This window comes from Arvicola amphibius, chromosome 4, assembly GCF_903992535.2.
Source record: "Arvicola amphibius chromosome 4, mArvAmp1.2, whole genome shotgun sequence".
Classification (NCBI taxonomy): Eukaryota; Metazoa; Chordata; class Mammalia; order Rodentia; family Cricetidae; genus Arvicola; species Arvicola amphibius.
In genome coordinates this window covers 45,921,345-45,937,359 of record NC_052050.1, presented here as the reverse complement: position 1 = coordinate 45,937,359, position 16,015 = coordinate 45,921,345, and the positions used below count along the sequence as shown (strand labels likewise).

The 16,015-nt window shown below is 50.8% G+C and overlaps 1 protein-coding gene across 4 annotated transcripts; it reads right to left on the bottom strand.

Annotated features, from left to right (window-relative positions):
• Window positions 1–7,307: 7,307 nt before the first annotated feature.
• On the bottom strand, window positions 7,308–15,397 carry Serpinf2 (serpin family F member 2). Of its 4 annotated transcripts, none has more exons than XM_038324785.2 (10): window positions 15,248–15,396; window positions 14,132–14,198; window positions 13,926–13,964; window positions 13,756–13,818; window positions 13,305–13,506; window positions 12,702–12,845; window positions 12,345–12,548; window positions 11,702–11,844; window positions 8,936–9,140; window positions 7,308–8,357 (listed from the first exon to the last, which is right to left on the bottom strand). In XM_038324785.2, exons 2-10 carry the CDS (start codon window positions 14,192–14,194, stop codon window positions 7,948–7,950), a joined length of 1,473 nt encoding a protein of 490 aa, XP_038180713.1. In that variant the 5' UTR covers window positions 14,195–14,198; window positions 15,248–15,396; the 3' UTR covers window positions 7,308–7,947. The 4 variants fall into 4 exon arrangements, with proteins under 4 accessions (XP_038180713.1, XP_038180712.1, XP_038180715.1 ...); XM_038324784.2 differs by lacking the exon at window positions 15,248–15,396 and adding an exon at window positions 14,661–14,711; XM_038324787.2 differs by lacking the exon at window positions 13,756–13,818 and having other exon boundaries at window positions 15,248–15,397.
• Between the last annotated feature and the right edge of the window lie 618 nt (window positions 15,398–16,015).

Sequence of the window (16,015 nt, the reverse complement as noted above, 5' to 3'; positions counted from 1 at the left end):
CAAGCTACATGGAGAGAACGTGAGCCGGTGCAGGGGCGCGGGTCTGCCCAGGTGGTTGCCTCTGGCTCTACCTGCAGTTGGGGAGCAAGACAGTTCTCCCTGTCCTGGGAAATGAAGGGATGACACTAGGACTGTCTGTTCTGAAGTTCTGTGCTCGCTGGAGATTACAAAGGATGGTTGAGTTGGAGAGATGCTCAGAGGTTAAGAGCACTCGTTGCTTTGGCAGAAGTCCTGAGTTCTATTCCCAGCACCCACCCCAGGGACTCACATCTGCCTGTAATGCCCACTCCAGAGAATCTGATGCCATCTTCTGGCCTCCTCGGGTATCACATGCATACAGAAACCCAAACACTGACACACAGACACACATAAATATTTTAAAAAAAAAAAAAAAACTTTAAGAAGAAAAGAAGGGACAGTGGGGGAAACATCTGGCCAGAAGAAGAAATGGGGTGTACAGTGTACAGGACACCTGTCCTGAGAGATGGCCCACACTAGAGGTTGGCTGTACAGGAGAACACTTGCATTCAGCTTGCCTGGGACATTAGAACTCACAATGCAGTTTCAAAACTAAAGCACTAACATAAGCAATAACTAGAGATTTCAGATTGAATCCCCATTTTCTGAAATATTTAGGTCCCCCCAAAAAAAACAAATTTGGATTTGGGATCTGGAATATTTGCATCTGCCTGAGAGATCTTGGGAATGGATCCCAGTTCTAAACGTGAAATTCACTGCTTCATATAACTCTGAAAACACACAGTCTGAAGGAAATCTTAATATGTGCATTGGTGTGGTGGCCCCAATTCCAGCACATGGAAGGTAGTGTTAGAAGTTCAAGGCCAGTCTTGGCTACACAGTGAATTTAAGGCTAGCCTGGGCTACATGAAACCCTGTGTCATAAAACAATAAAGAAAAGAAAAAGTGGCCAGTGAGGTGACTCAGCAGGTAAAGGCACTACCTGAGTACTGTCCACAGCACCCACATGGGAAGAGGGAACCAACTTTGGCATGAGTTCCTCTGACTTCCGTTTGTGTGCCATGGCTTGTTGCACATGTACGCACACATACACGCACACACACAACTCTGTAGCCTGGCTGTCCTAGAACTAGCTCTGTACACCAGGCTGGCCTCGAACTCACAGAGATCTGCCTGCCTCTGCCTCCAGAGTGCTGGGATTAAAGGCATGAGCCACCACTGCCCGGGATAATGATTTTTTTTCTAAAGAACACTATTTTTGTTACTCTTGTTCATAGAACAAAGTTTGTACACATTGAACTCTCAACTGTGTGGCACAGGATTCGCTCCAGAAAACTGAAGGTTGTGGAATGCTTTGTATTGCAACTACTCTGATTTAAAATGTTGCTTTCTAAACCTACATAACAAATGGGTTTCTTTTTTTAAGACTGATTAAGGAAGCCTGATATTTCAAAGAAGGAAATAGTAAGGTTCAAAAGAGAAAATTTGGGGGACTCTGCAAGCATTCTCGAGGAAGCCACAGAAAGCAGAGCTTTGGCCAGTGAGACTTTGCAGTGGGCAAGGTTCAGCTTTATAGAAAGAGTGTCAACAGTCAGAGTCCAGGCCCTTTCAATGGAAAAAGCAAACTGTGGAGTGATTCTAGGCAAAGTGCTGTGTTAGCGGGTAAAGCACTTGCAGTCTAAGCCTGGCGATGTGAGTTCAATCCTTGAAACTCTAGTTGAACGAGAGTGCTGACTCCACAAAGTTGTCCTCTGACGACACACACACACACACACAGGGAGAGAGAGAGAAAGAGAGAGAGAGAGAGAGAGAGAGAGACAGAGAATAAGCAACAAAAGATGTCCAGTAAAAATTTCTCAGTTATTCTCCCCCTTCCCCCAACAGCCAGTTCCAAAGCTGATATTAAGATCTTCCCTGGCTGGCTGGCTGGCTGGATGGATGGATGGATGGATGGATGGATGGATGGATGGTTTGCTGGCTGGCTAGTAGGTTGACTGGTTGGTTGGTTGGTTGGTTGGTTGGTTGGTTGGTTGGTTGGTTGGTTGATTGGTAGCTTGGTTGGTTGGTTGGCTGGCTGGATGACTGTCTGATTAGCTGGCTGGTAAGTTGGCTGGCTGGTTGCCTGGTTGGTTGGTGGCTTGGTGGTTGGTTATTTTGAGATCAGGCCTCACTATGTAGCCCTGCCTAGTCTGGAACTCACAGTGATCCTCTTGCTTCTGCCTCCCCAGTGTTGAGATTTAAGGTGTGCCCCATCACACCCAGCATATTGTTTAAACAATATCATGCTCTAAAAAAGCAAGTATAGGCAGGACAGGATGGTCCACACCTGCAATCCTAGTTCTTGATCAAGAGTTCAAGGCAGTCCTCCATGTAAGAGTTGGAGGCCAACCTGAGCTACATGAGACCCTGTCTCAGAAAGAAAAACATAGGGCCTATGAGCTGGCTCCTCAAGTAAAAGTACTTGCCACTAAGCTTGATGATATGAGTTCAGTTCCTAAGGACCCACATAGTAGAAGGAGAGAAGTGACTTCCACAGGTAATTCTCTCATCTCCACATGTATTCCATGGCATACACATATGCGTACGAGCACACAAAAAAGAACAAACAAATTATGAATAATTGGGTGTGGTGGCACATATGTAATTCCACCATTCAGGAGACAAGGAGAAGTTTAAGGTCATCTTGACCTACATAAAGAGTTCTGGCCAACCAAGACTATGCAGCAAGACTCCATCTCTAAAAATCAAAATAAAATAAGTGATACCCAAAGAAATGCAAACTATAAGGAAAAGGGTTGATGATAAATGTTGTTATCATCATTAAAGTTAGAAATTTCTCTTCACACAAAGATACCATAAAACATTGAGAAGCCAGGCAGTGGTGGCACACGCCTTTAATCCCAGCAGAAGCAGACAGATCTCTGTGCATTCCAGGCTAGCCTGGTCTACAAAGCTAATTCCAGGACAGCCAGGGCTACACAGAGAAACTATGTCTCAAAACAAAAAAGAAGAAACAAACAAACAACCACACCAAAACATTGTAATGAGGAAACCAGAAACAATTCAAGATGTGGAGAGATGGCTCAGCAGTTAAGAACATTTGTTACTCTTGCAGAGGACTCAGCTCAGTTCCTTGTACCTACATGGTGGCTCAGAACTCCATAACTCCAGTTCTAGGGGTTCCACTGCCCTCTTCTGACCTCTGTGGGCACCAGGAGTGCATGTGGTACATAGACATACACTCAGGCAAAACACTCATAAAATAAATCTAACAACAAGTTTTAAATAATAAAGAAAAGTAAGGCTGTGTCATTCATAGCAGGATCCCAAGTGGCCAAATGCATTTAAGGAAGTTCCATGGGGCTGGCAGTGTGGTTTAGCAGTACAGCACTTTCCTCGGCTATGAAAAGACTCTCAGCCAGCACGGTAAATCTAACCCAGCTCTCAGGAAGCAGAGGCACAAGGACTTCTGTGCGTTCAAGGCCAACCTGGTTTACACAGCCAGTTCCAGGATGGCCAGCGGAAAATAATAAGAGACCCTGACTACATCCTCACCTCCCCCCCAAAAAGCCCAAATTACCAAGAAGAAAAAATGTTGTCATTGCTAATAATCAAAGGACTGCAACTTAAAGCCATAGGAAGTCTTATGGTTACATACTCATAAGATTTAAGCATGCGACAGCATCAGTGTTGGTGGGTGTGGAAAATAAACTCTGCTCATCACAAGTGTATGTTCATATGACCGATGTGACAGTAAATACCAGCATGGCGTGTGATCTCATGCAGCAGCCCTGACAGTGGACTAGGCCAAAGCTAAAGCCCAATCAATATTCTACTCCAAAAGGCCCTCACAGGCCTGGAGGCATAGCTCTGCTAGGGTGCTTGCCTGGCATGCATGAGGCCCTAGATTCCATCCCCACCTCCACCAAAGCATAAAATGAACATGTACATACAAAGAATTATTTGCGGGACCACTATAGCCACATTGTTTCCAGTGGTTTTTTTTTTTTTTTTTTTTTTTTTTAGGAAGCTTCTAGAATGACCTCAATCCAGCTGCTGCTATGCTAGTGCCTCCCAGGGCTGCGCCTGAAGGAGAAGGAAGGGGATTGGTAAAGAGGGCTCTCTACATCACATCTCGCGCCAACCACCACAGATGCATGATGGGAAAGCATTCTGGAAGCAACTGACTGCCAAAGGCTTTGGCAAGAGTGTTCTCTCTACTGGAAGTGTGGAGAAACCTCATTATGCCATTCTTGATCCTGTGGGATTCCAGGAAAGGAGACAACATCCAACGTTCACCCACCAGGCTCTCAGACTCTCCTTCCTCTCCTGCTACAGGAAGTTCCACAAGGCTTCAAACCGGGTCTGCACCTCCTGGGCACAGCTGCCAGTGCTTGCTGCCAAGCCAGACGACACAGAGAGAGCCCACTCCCACAAGAGGTCCTTTGACCTCTACATGTGTGCTAAGGCATGCATGTGCACACACAATAAACAAGAAAATGCCCAAAACTGTAAAGACATCGCCTAGGGCTAGGGGTGTAGCCTAAGTACTTCCCCAGCTTGAGCAAAGACCCTGGGATCAATCTGGACATTAAGAAAAGGAGAAAAAAGAAAAAGCTTGATTATCTAAAAGTCTTTTTTTTATGATACACCCCCTAAAGTCCCTGTCCATTTCCCTCACAGCTGTGATGTGAAGAGTGTTGGTTCTTATGTCTGCACAGTTTCTGCTCCCACTTCCTCTTCCCCTCTGTGCTTCTGTGCCCAGCTTTTCTGAAACTGCTGTTGTCACCTTGGGGGTGACTGCTCTTGCCTACCACATGGAAACCTCCATCCTCAGCAGCAGGCCGCAGAGTGTTCTCCTCTCTCCAAGTCCTTTCTCTTGACACTGACCATTTTCTCCCATCTCTGTCTCTGTTGTTTGATCCTGGGACCCTTTTCCTTCCCATTAAATCATCTTCCATTAAGGGACTGCTTCCAGTTCCATGTCTCCCCACCCTGCCCCTAGTTCCATGACGTAAAGCATCTCTGTGCTGTCAGATACACACTCCCACTGCCTACCAAAGCATTCAATCAATTCCTTGGCATTTAAAATAGGTAAACTCAAAACCATCATTAGCAATTCCGTGTCTACCAGATCCACACGGTAGGCCAGTTATAAACTTACAGGACACTTCCAACAGCAAGACTGGATGCTACTAATTAGCTCAACTGACAGAAATAACCCTAACTTTCCCAGGTAAAATGGGACACGTGATTGGCCTGTATTCACATAACATTTCCATTATAACCTGTTTAAATTGCAAATCCCCCACCCACCCCATAATCATTCTGCTTCCCAGCTCAGCCAAAGGCCCTGCCCTACCCATTCCTTTACAACAGAAACCCAGGAATTGCAAGGCCAAATCCCAGTATCCTGAGTGCTTCCTCCTCCCAACTCCCACGCTCTATGGCTTTGATCTGCACCCTGGGTGGGCCAGCCAACTAGCTTCTTCTCATCCCTCTCCATCCAGAAGCCACAGGAGCCTTCCAGAGCCAAACTCAGATCCAGTATCTCTCAAGTCCAAGACTTCCAGGTGAAGGAGCATTGTTGGGAACAACACAGGCAAGTCGCCAACACCTGAGGCTGAGTACAGATACAAGAGAATACAAATTGAGCTAGAAACATAGCTCAGCTGTAGGGTGTTTGCCTCATAGACAAGACCTTGGGTTCAATGCCCCAGGCCGGGGCAGGGTACAGGAACAGAGTACAAGACTTTATGGTTCATTTATACAAAAGTAAAAGCCAGGGAAAAGGGCCACCAAGCTAGCTAAGCAGGTGAAGGAGCTTGCTGCCAAGCCTGAGGACCGAGTTGGATCCCTGAAACCCACATGGTAGAAGGAGAGAGTGATACCTGCAAATTGTTCTCTCACCTCTGCTGTACACTATGGCACAAGCACCTGTGCACACACACAGTCATAAGAAGATGACTACTAAGTAAATTGCGAGGTGTGGTGGATCCCGCCTTTAATCCCAGCACTTGGGAGGCAGAGGTCAGCAGAGCCCTGTGAGTTTGAGGACACTGGTCTACAGAATGGGTTCCAGGACAGTCAATGCTACACAGAGAAACCCTCTCTCGAAAAAACAAAATAAACCAAAAAGAAAAGAAGAAGAAAGAAAAAGTCAGGAAAGATGGCTCAGCAGTTAAAAGCACTGGCTGCTCTTGCAGCAACCTAGGTTCGGTTCCCAGCACCCACATCGTGTCTCAGAACCCTGTAACCCCAGTTCCTGATGATCCGATGCCCTCTTCTGGACTCCGTGGCCATTGAAAACACATGACACACAAAGATGCATTTAGATAAAATACTTAAGCACACAAAATAAAAGTAAATAGCAAATCTTTTCTTTAAAATCTTTGCATGGTCCTTTTCATGTTCTTTCCCCACAACTACTGACTCCCTCCTCTTCCCCCAGCACCAAGCTCAGCACATCTTGAGCGTCTGCGCATGCTCTCAGCCCAGGCCTTCCGCTCTTGCTTTTCCTCTTCCCAGCAGCTCTCCAGTTCTCTTCCCAAAGCTCCTGCTTTGACTGATGTCATTTGCTGAATGGACAGACCTTCCCTCCTAGCCCTGCCCGCTCCACTGTTCAAGTCTCAATGAGGGCCCTCGTCTCTGACATTGCCCTCTGAGCCTCACCTCCGACATCCCACACATTCCCCGCCCACACTCCCCCTCCTCCCGCACCCCCCCTCCACAACCGCTGGCAGTTCAGCGGCCTCAGAATCGCACACCAGGGATCTCTTACCCCACCCTCCTTGTGTCCCTCCCCCGCCCTCGGGCACATTAGGACTCCAGAGGGCTACTGCCACATGGACACCCTGCACTCAGACAGGCGATCCCAGCAGGGAGATGCGCCTGCCCCAGAGGGCAGCCCTCACCACACACATAGACACCAGTTCTGCCTTCAGCTCCTGCTCTCTCACAGGAAGTAGCCAGCCCGGTGCCAAGGTATCCCCAACTACATCCCCAAAATCCTCAGACACTGCCAGCCTCCAGCTGTCAGCCTGCACCAGGCTGGCGGGCGCCTGCTCCTGGCAAAGCAGCTGGGGTGTAATTAGAGACCCGTTAGCTCCCTAATTGCCAGTTCTGAGGCATCCTTGTTACAGGCTGCCTGAGGCACACACAGAGGGAAGGGCTAAGAGCTGAGCCAGGCTGGCATGAAGGTAGACCTAGAGAGAACTGGCATGTGGCCAGAGACCAAACGTGGCACAGAGAGAACTCAGTGTGATCTGCCCTCTGGCTGCCTCCCTGCCACATCCACTTGCCCAGAACTGTGACGTCAAACCAGCCCGGCCCATTCATTCTTTATTCAGGTGGCATAAAAGTCACTACAAAAACTTTATAAAAGAGTCTTGGGAGCTAAAGAGGCCCTTCCCCGCCTCAGCCCCTGAGCTTCCCGCCAGAGGAGGACAAGAGAGAGGAAAGAAGGAGACTCCTGGCAGTGTTGGCATCTCCAAAAACCAGAGGGGTGGCTCGGCTGGTGGCACATGGGTGGGGGCTTAGATGTCATCAGCAAAGCATATCAGAGTCAGGGTAGGTCAGCCTTCACCCACTGAGGCAGCACCAAGGCAGGTGTCTGCGCTCGGCGTGTTTGGGGACAGGTAAGCTTCTGCTTACAAATATGAAGGGACCCCAACTAAGTGAGGGACTGGCTTAACCCTCCTCTAGTTAAAACTGTATCCATGAGTGCCCAGCCCACAAAAGGGTCACCCTCTGAGCTCCTTCGGAAGAAATGAAGATTCCTTTTGCCTGCCTTGCTCCAGGCCCCACCCACCTCCGACCCCCAGAAGCTATGGCGAGAGAAAGGCTCCTTTCCCTGGAGATGGCCTCCCCAGGTCCCACCCTATCCCACAAAAGCTGGTTGGTAAGAGTCACAGGAGTTGAGAGGCTGATCCAGGTGGGGATTTAGGATGCTGCTGCCTGGGCTCCTCCTCACTTGGGGTTGCTAAACTGAGGATAATCTTCCTCCAAGAGGGGTGCAAGTTTTAAATCAGGACCAAAGGTCTTGTCTCGGTGGAAGTCAGCTTTTTCGTTCTGGGAGACTCTGTTGTCAGGGGAATCTTGCTGTTCCTGGAGCTGGGGTTGTGCACTAGGGTTGGGGTTCCTCACGCTGCCCACAAAGAGGGGTATGCCTAAGGTTTCCTCCATGATGAAGAAGAGGAAAGGTCGGTTCACAGCAAAGGAGGAGATGGACATCCGGTTCATGGCTGTGCTGGTGGCTGCAGCTGCCTCCACACCAACCTCACTGAGTTCCACGGTAGATTGATGCTGCACGCTAGACACCACCAGACTCCGGTCAGAGATCCCTCGCAGGTCTGGGCCCTGAAACAATTCCTGCAGGCCTGCCCAGAGCAACAGATGACAGGTCAGTGCTGCCCCCAGGTTACCTGGACCTGTCTGTCTGGCATCCTGTCTAAAGGATTGAACCTACAGACTGACTGGCAGCTGTTAAACCTTCAAATCTCAACCTAGACACCACTTCTAGAAGCCTTTCTTTCTTTCTTTCTTTCCTTTTTTTATCCAAGTCTGCACTAGGTACCAGTTTACTACTCTCTAAGGTGAGCTGGAGAGACAGCCTCTGACTTACATGTGCCCACTCCATTAGACTGAGCACTTTGCACGCGGTGCCGAGTAACTGCAGCTCTCTAACCCTGTGACCCAGGCTTCTCCTCGTCCCCTTTCCAAGCTAGACAATGAGGTTCACATGACATCCTGAACTCTTTACCCAGGATTCTTCATAGTACAGGCAGCAGAGTAGTACATCCCAACCCATCCCAGGACGGAAGGCCTAGGGGAGCGTATCAATTGCTCCCATCCAGGATGCAGGGCTACCTCTGACTCAGACACGCTGCCAGCTCGAGGCCTCTCCTCCCATGCCCTGCCAGAGCACCTGGGGCCACCCTATCCCCAGCTCCCTTACCCAGCTGGCTGAGGGTGGCCACCAGGTCCAGCTGCTGCTTCAAATGGAGTTTCGGCAGCCACACCTTGGTGGGCTTCTCCCGCAGTGAGGAGTGGTACAGGGTGTCCAAGCTCAGGTTGGCTAGTACCTGAGACACGTTCCAGTCAAAATGAGTGGGCATCATGACCACAAAGCTCATGTTGTTCTTAAAGGGGAAATGAGCCACCTACAGACAAGAAAAGAGAGAAAATGAGGGCCGGACAACACTAGACCTGTTTGGGGTCTGGACCAAAACTGCTCCATGCTTCTGAGACAGGAGCCAGAGGTTGGGGTTCAGTGTGCCTTGCTTCACTGGTGAAATATAATAATACCACTTGCCCCTTTGCAAGGTGACACGTGACCAAATGAGATAATGCTTTGAAATAAATCTCTGTGTGTGCGTAAATCTGTATGCGTGTTTGTGTGGCTGTGTGTTTACACATGTATGTGTGAAGGCCAGAGGTAGGCTGGCACAAGTTTTCCCCCTAAATTACTCTCTACCTTTTTTAAAAAAAATATTTATTATGTATACAATATTCTGTCTGTGTATATGCCTGCAGGCCAGAAGAGGGCACCAGACCCCATTACAGATGGTTGTGAGCCACCATGTGGTTGCTGGGAATTGAACTCAGGACCTTTGGAAGAGCAGGCAATGCTTAACCTCTGAGTCATCTCTCCAGCCCCTCTACCTTTTTTTTTTTTAAACCATCTTTTTGTTGTTGTTTCTAGGCAAGGTTTTTCTGTGTAGCCTTGACTATCCTGGAATTCACGATATAAACCAGGCTGGCCTCTAATTTACAGAAATTCTCCTGCCTCTGCCTCTTGAGTGCTGGGATTAAAGGTGTGCACAACTACACTCCTCTCCCACTTCCCAGCTTTTGAACACAGGGTCTTATGGATCCCGAGCTGGCTTTGAAATTACTGTGTAGCCAAGGATGACTGTGAACTTCCGATGCTCTTGCCTCACTTGTCTCCTGAGTGCTAGGATTACAAAACTGTACCATCGAGCCCAATTTTCATTTTGGTTTGGTTTTTAGACAGGGTTTATGTATCTCAGGCTGTCCTCAAACTCACTATATAACTCAAGATGACTTTGAATTTCTTTTTAAGATTTCTTATTATTTTATGTGTATAGGTATTTTGCCTGAATGTATGTCTACGCATCATGTACTTGCAGTGTGCTTGGAGTCCAGAAGAGGGCGTCATATCCCCTGGAATTAGAGTTACAGATGTTTCCAGGCTACCTCGTCAGGGCTGGGAACCAAACCCTGGTCCTCTACAAGATCAGCAAGTACTCTTAACTGCTGAGCCATCTCTCCACCTTGAGCTTTTGACACTCCTGCCTCCTTCTTAAAAGTGCATCACTGTGCCTGGTTTATGTGAGGCTAAGGGTTGAACAAAGGGCTTTGTGCATGCTAGGCAAGTACTCAGCAGAGTCATATGTCCAGCCACACTTTGGAATCTTCCAGGAGCCTCTTCGCTACAGACTGAGTTTGCCATCTGCTATCAGCTAGGGGTACAGACAGGCTATGAACCCTCCCATCTTTGCCTCTCCGCTCTCCTGGTATAGGAGTCACCTCTGGCTTTCAGAAGGACATGGAGAGGAGCCGCTGGAAAGGGTGGGAACCCTGACTCTCGCCTTTCCCCCTCCCCCAATGAGATTTTGCTGTATATGCCAAGATTTGGAATGCAATTTATTTTCCTCTTTAGATGGAGTCTGGCTATGTTGCCCTGACTATCTTCAAACTCTCAGTTTTGAGCGCTGGGATTTTGGTGTAACCCACCACACTCAGGTCACAAGGACCCTTTTTGAAGATTACTGCTGTTACAGCAGCGTGAAAACCACCAGGCTCAAGACTCTTAAAGCCGTGCCTCCCTGAGTCCCAGCACAGGCCTGCAGGTAGGTCCTCTGCCGGGGAGAGGTGAGTGCCTGGCCTGGCTGCTGGGGTCTGCTGACCAAAGGTGAAAGGAGGGTGGAGCTGGAGGACGAAGGAACAGTGGGTAGCACAGGACTTTGAGGGAGGGAGCAACCGGAAGATGAGCAGCTAAGGGAAGCCGACCAGGCAAGCTAGAGAGAAGCCAAGCTGCCCACATGGCTCCTTCCTGCAGAGCTGGGGCTGTGCTCTGCTTGCCCAGGGAAGCCAATGAACAGAGTGGGTAAGTAGGTATGGAGGCACATACCTGGGATCCCAGCACTCAGACAGCTGGGGCAGGAGGGCCACAAACCCAGCCTGTGTAACACTGTCAGACACTAAAGCAAACAAAACTAGCTCATGCTGTATGTCAGCCACAGATAATGGGCCCAAGGGTCACTATCCCAGTCAAGGAGTCGTGGTTAGGTTGGAAGCAAGGGAAGCCTCAGCTGAGACAGCTTGGCGCACAGCTCCATCCAATCAGAATGTTCGGAGCAGAAAAACCAAGCGGGGCGAACTCTCCCTTCTGAGCAGCACTGGTGGGAACGCCTACCTTCCCTTAGGAGCAGGGCCCTGGGCTTCCTGAGCGCCACTAAAACCCCAGTGCAGAGAACAAGGTCCGGCATGTGACAAAGCTCAGTCTATTTTCTTTGAGCCAACGAACCTCAAAGAGGTCGTGTCCTGGGTGGAGGCATGATAGACCCTTCTAGAGCTTCCAGACCCCAGGGACCAGGTTTCAAGGAAAATGAGGTGCCCACTTCACCCCTGAGGTCCCTCCACAGCCTTCCATCCCCTCCCAGCAGCAAGCCGAGTTTGCTGGGAAAGCCGTGGGGACCTGTGTCTCTGGTTGCTCCAGCAGGAACCAGCGCAGAGGGTACGACTGTGCTTGCATCATGTCCACAGGCACTGTGTACCGCTCGTCCAGGTGGAAGGAGTCTTTCTGGGTGAGGCTCTGGTCAAACTTGGTCCTCCAGAAACCTGCAGCCAGGCAGAGGGCAGGAGCCATGTAACTTAAGACCAGCTTCCAGCCTATCCCACCTAGAACCCAATCAAGGAACAAGAAGTGGAAGCCAAAGCAGGTGGCGGTGGCGGAGCATGCCTTTAATGCAGAGGCAGGTGGATCTCTGTGAGTTCGAGGCCAGCCTGGTCTATAAAGTGAGTTCCAGGACAGCCAAGGCTGTTACACAGAGAAACCCTGTCTCGAAAAAAAAATGTGGAAGCCAAGCCCCCAGTGCTGACACCCAGGTAAGCTTAGGTATTTTTCCTGCATCTGGACTTGCACTTCTCCATCCCTCTGTAACCCCAGTTTTCTCTCTATCCTCCACAGCTTCAGCCAACTTCGGAGCTTCCTCCACACACGCCCAGACAACCCTCTGCTTCATGGCCTAGCAACCTCAGAGCAAAGCTTGCACAGCCCCGCTCAGCCTACAGGGCAGGGGGGGACTGTCAGGGTGGGGGGCTTAAGAAGAAGAGTGCACCATGAAAGTGGATGGCATTGAGGAGAAGCAACACGGTGTTATCTGGCAGCTCAGAGAGGAAATCCTCAATCTTCCCCTCCGTGGCCTCCTTCACCCATTGGTTGATGTTCGCCAGGTCTTCCTCCTGCTTTCCGGTCAGTTTCACGGGCTTTGCACCAAAGAGCTGTTCCGATTGCTCCAGGAAATCCTCTTTGATGGGAAATCCTGCACACAATAGGCCACAAGCTCATCCCAGGGCTGCGGCCTCCAACAACCACCTGTGTTCTACCTGTCTGCCCAAGGCTAAGCCTCCTTCCCTCCCCCTTGTTCACTGGTGGCAGAGCAGTTCCTGGGCAGCTGACTGCCATCACCACTTACCCTTCTGCAGGTATATTCTGGCAGCCAGTCGAATTGTCCCAGGGCCTAGGTTCTGGCAGAGATGGCTCAGTAGGTGGGGAAGGCAGGAGCCTGTGTTCACGTGTAACACTTGTTCCAAGCTCTGCAGTGTTTGGTTCCGAGCACCTGAGGAGGACCAAGTGGGCTGAGGCCCAGGCCCCAGGTTCTCCCCCACCACCACATCCTCATGATGAACATGGCCACAGACCCCTGCTCTCCTCCCCTCCCACACCCCCTGAGCTGTTGGACTTCCAAAGTCTATTTTCATGTTCGCTGCTAACAAGCTGGGCCGTGTTGCCTCACTCAAGGTACCTTGTGTCTCTGAGCCAGAGTTTCCCACAGTGAGACACTCAGGTCCAGGGGAAGATACTGTAGCTGTCAGACGCTTGTGCAAAAATAACTGGGGGATTTGTCAATCACCACATTCTTAGGCCATCCCCGGATTTCTGAATCACAGGGGGTGGTGACAGCTCAGGCACCTGCATGCCACCAAATATCCATGTGTCCTGATGGAGGAACCACCCCTAGGCAACCTCTGCAGCACTGTGGCTTCCTAGTTCTCCTGGACAGGTGCTGCCCCAGTACCTAGTGCCAGGTGAGAGAGTGCCAGGGCCACACTCAGTGGTGACAGGACAAGGTTGGAGCTGGTGGATGTTTGGGCCACCAAGGAGAACAGGTCAGCAGTAAAAGCCATCATGGCCTGAGCCAATCTGCGAGTCTCCTCTGCAGTTGGGGCACCCTTGCAGTCTCCTGGGGACCTCTCCAGGATAGCGTGCCCACCAAGATCCTACAAGGACAGATTAGAGGTCAGCTGGGTCAAGGGGGCAGCTTCAGATTCTCTGTCTTCCTCAGAGTCCTGGTGCTGGAGGCAGCAAGGCCTTGTCCCAGATCTAAGAGGAGAGGAAGAGTCATGCTGGGGCTTTCCTTCTGAACCCCTGAACATGACCGTGTCTCCCCTCCCCCATTCCCTTGCTCCTGCTGATTGGCCCTCCTCCCCTGGTCCCACTTACTCTTCCCCAGCCCCACCTGATTGTACCTGGTTGCTCAACTTGAGGAGCGCAAGTGGGGGCAGCTTCTGCTGGGCCTGTTCACTCATTGGCTGTAGAAAGGAGGAAGTTTACGGCCCTCCCCATAGGTCCCCGCTGCTTTGCCCAAGACATAGGTGAGACCCTCGGGCTCTTCCCCCAAACCCTCACTTTTGTGTACCTGCTGGCTTGGGAGATCCGTGGCGCTCACAGGGGAGAACTGTTGAGAGAAGGGTGAGGAGAGGCAGGGAGGTCCCTCAGAGCCAACCCCGCCCTGGACTCAGCATTCTTCCCTCTCTGCCCTCCTGGCCTCTCCCAAACTTGCCCCTGCGTGCAGCATCTTCTTCAACCCCACCTCTTCCAACCCAGACCTCAGCTCAGTCTCACCATGGAGCAGGGACCTTGCAGACAGGACAAGCTGAGTACCAGGAACCCCCAGAGCAGTGCCATGTTCCTGTATCCGGAACAGGAAGGTTAGTCCTGCTTCTCACTCAAACACCAGGCAACAGACTGCTACCCACAGGCTCCCTAACCCCATCCAGCTACAGAACTTAGGCCCACACCCGAAACATATTTGGGCAGTCCTCAGGAACTGGATCCTCATCCTGAGAGGCAGGATTTCCATGATTTTTTCCCACTCTTGTAGTTTCTCCTTTAGCCCTTCATTCTTTAGGCCTCACATTGTGGATCAGACCTGGGTTCAAAGCTGGGCTCTGCTTCTTGCCACAGGACCTTTGGTTCTTCCCTGGATGCTTTTGGGCTTTACCTTGTTTTGTAAAATCACAACAGAAGTCCCCCCTCCTCCCATGAAGAGTTTGAGGACCAAAATAAGAATTTCTGTGAACCCTGAGTAAGATACCTGGGCCTCGGTGATCTGTACCTGAGAAGGCTTCCCACCCCAGAGAATCCATCTAACCTGCTGTTCATTTCATCCAGACTTTCTCAGGCTGCCCAGGTCCTACCCAAAGGCCCCAAGAGCTCAGCTTGGGTGGCAGGGCAGCCAGAAAGCTGCTTTGTTGACCCAATAGCAGAGCCCAATGAATGACTGACCCAGATACCTTTGGACTTAACGGGAACCACAGGCCTCATCCCAACTCTGCCCCCAATTCTGCTCCAGGGTGCTTTGGGGAAGCCAGGCTGGTCAAAGGGACTGTGCAAGTCTTAGTCTAGGGACTCCAATAAAGGCCTCCTCTCCTCACCCCTACCCAGGCCTTATCTCTGGGCCAGCTCTTTGGGGGGGGGGGCGTCCTTCTGTTACCCCAGCCCCCACCATTATGTCTAAGAGCCTTTAGCCAGGACCTCATCTCCAATCTGGGTGTATGATTCTTCCTGACAAGAACAGGCCTCCATGTTTTGAAGTTCCAGAGGAACTTCTGCAGTTGCCTGGCCTTCTGTACCTCACCACCCCAGGATGCTGTGAAGCTGTAGGCTCCCTGAATACAGTCAGCCAGACCCCTTGCCAAGGGGGCAGCTCCCCACCTCCTGTGCCTCCCTCCATCCTACCTCTTCAGGCTTCCTGCTGCAGTACACGGTGTTCTCCTTGCTCCCCACTTGCTCCCCACGCTCTGCCTGGTGCAGCCAGCCCGGCCTAGCTCTCTCCTCCCACAGGACCTTTGCTCTTAGCCAACCCCCGTTCAGCTTGCTTTCTCTGCTGGTAAATATTGACCTGTACATCCGGTTAAACATTGATATGGGGGCCAGAAGCCCCTTTCCCATCAGGGCTGCTAATCCTATGACAGCCACCCAGAACATTGCCTGAGCCTGGAGCAGGGGGTTACAGGAACAGACAGTTGAGGAGGCTAGGTCTGGCCAGGCAAGAGGGTAGATGCAGGATGCTCAGGGGCCTTGCGAGCCTTCTAATGCTCCCTCAACAGGAGGGTTATCCATGGTCAGTTAGGCTAGAGAGGCTGTGTGACCGGCCTAAGGGCACAGAACGGAGACCAGAGTCCCAATCAGATTCCTGTTCAGTCTTCCCACCACAGCTGCCCCAGGGAAGGGGAGGATGCAGGAGCCTGGAGCAAGCCCAGGATTCTGGTTGGCTGCCTTTCGTCTGGGCCCCAAGGCAAGGGGTGGAGAGCTGAGACTCAGCCAGAGGCAGGCCCTCCCAGGGTCCCACCTCTTCAGTAGCAACACTCACTTTCCCAAGGACTGGCAATCTGAAAATTTGCCGAAGGCCACCCAGACCAGAAACCCTGCATCCAAGGCAACCAGAAGATAACGGCTCCTTCTCTACCCTCTTGTTCTGCCCTTCACAACCTTGGAAACTACCAG

Bases quoted from the DNA above. Each gene is read 5' to 3' on its own strand.
- Serpinf2 (XM_038324784.2), bottom strand. The intron at 12,846-13,304 runs GTACTGGGGCAG...GGTCCTCCTCAG, and splicing joins ACTCTCTCACCTGGCACTAG to GTGCTCGGAACCAAACACTG. The intron at 11,845-12,344 runs GTGCACTCTTCT...GCCTGGCTGCAG, and splicing joins CAATGCCATCCACTTTCATG to GTTTCTGGAGGACCAAGTTT.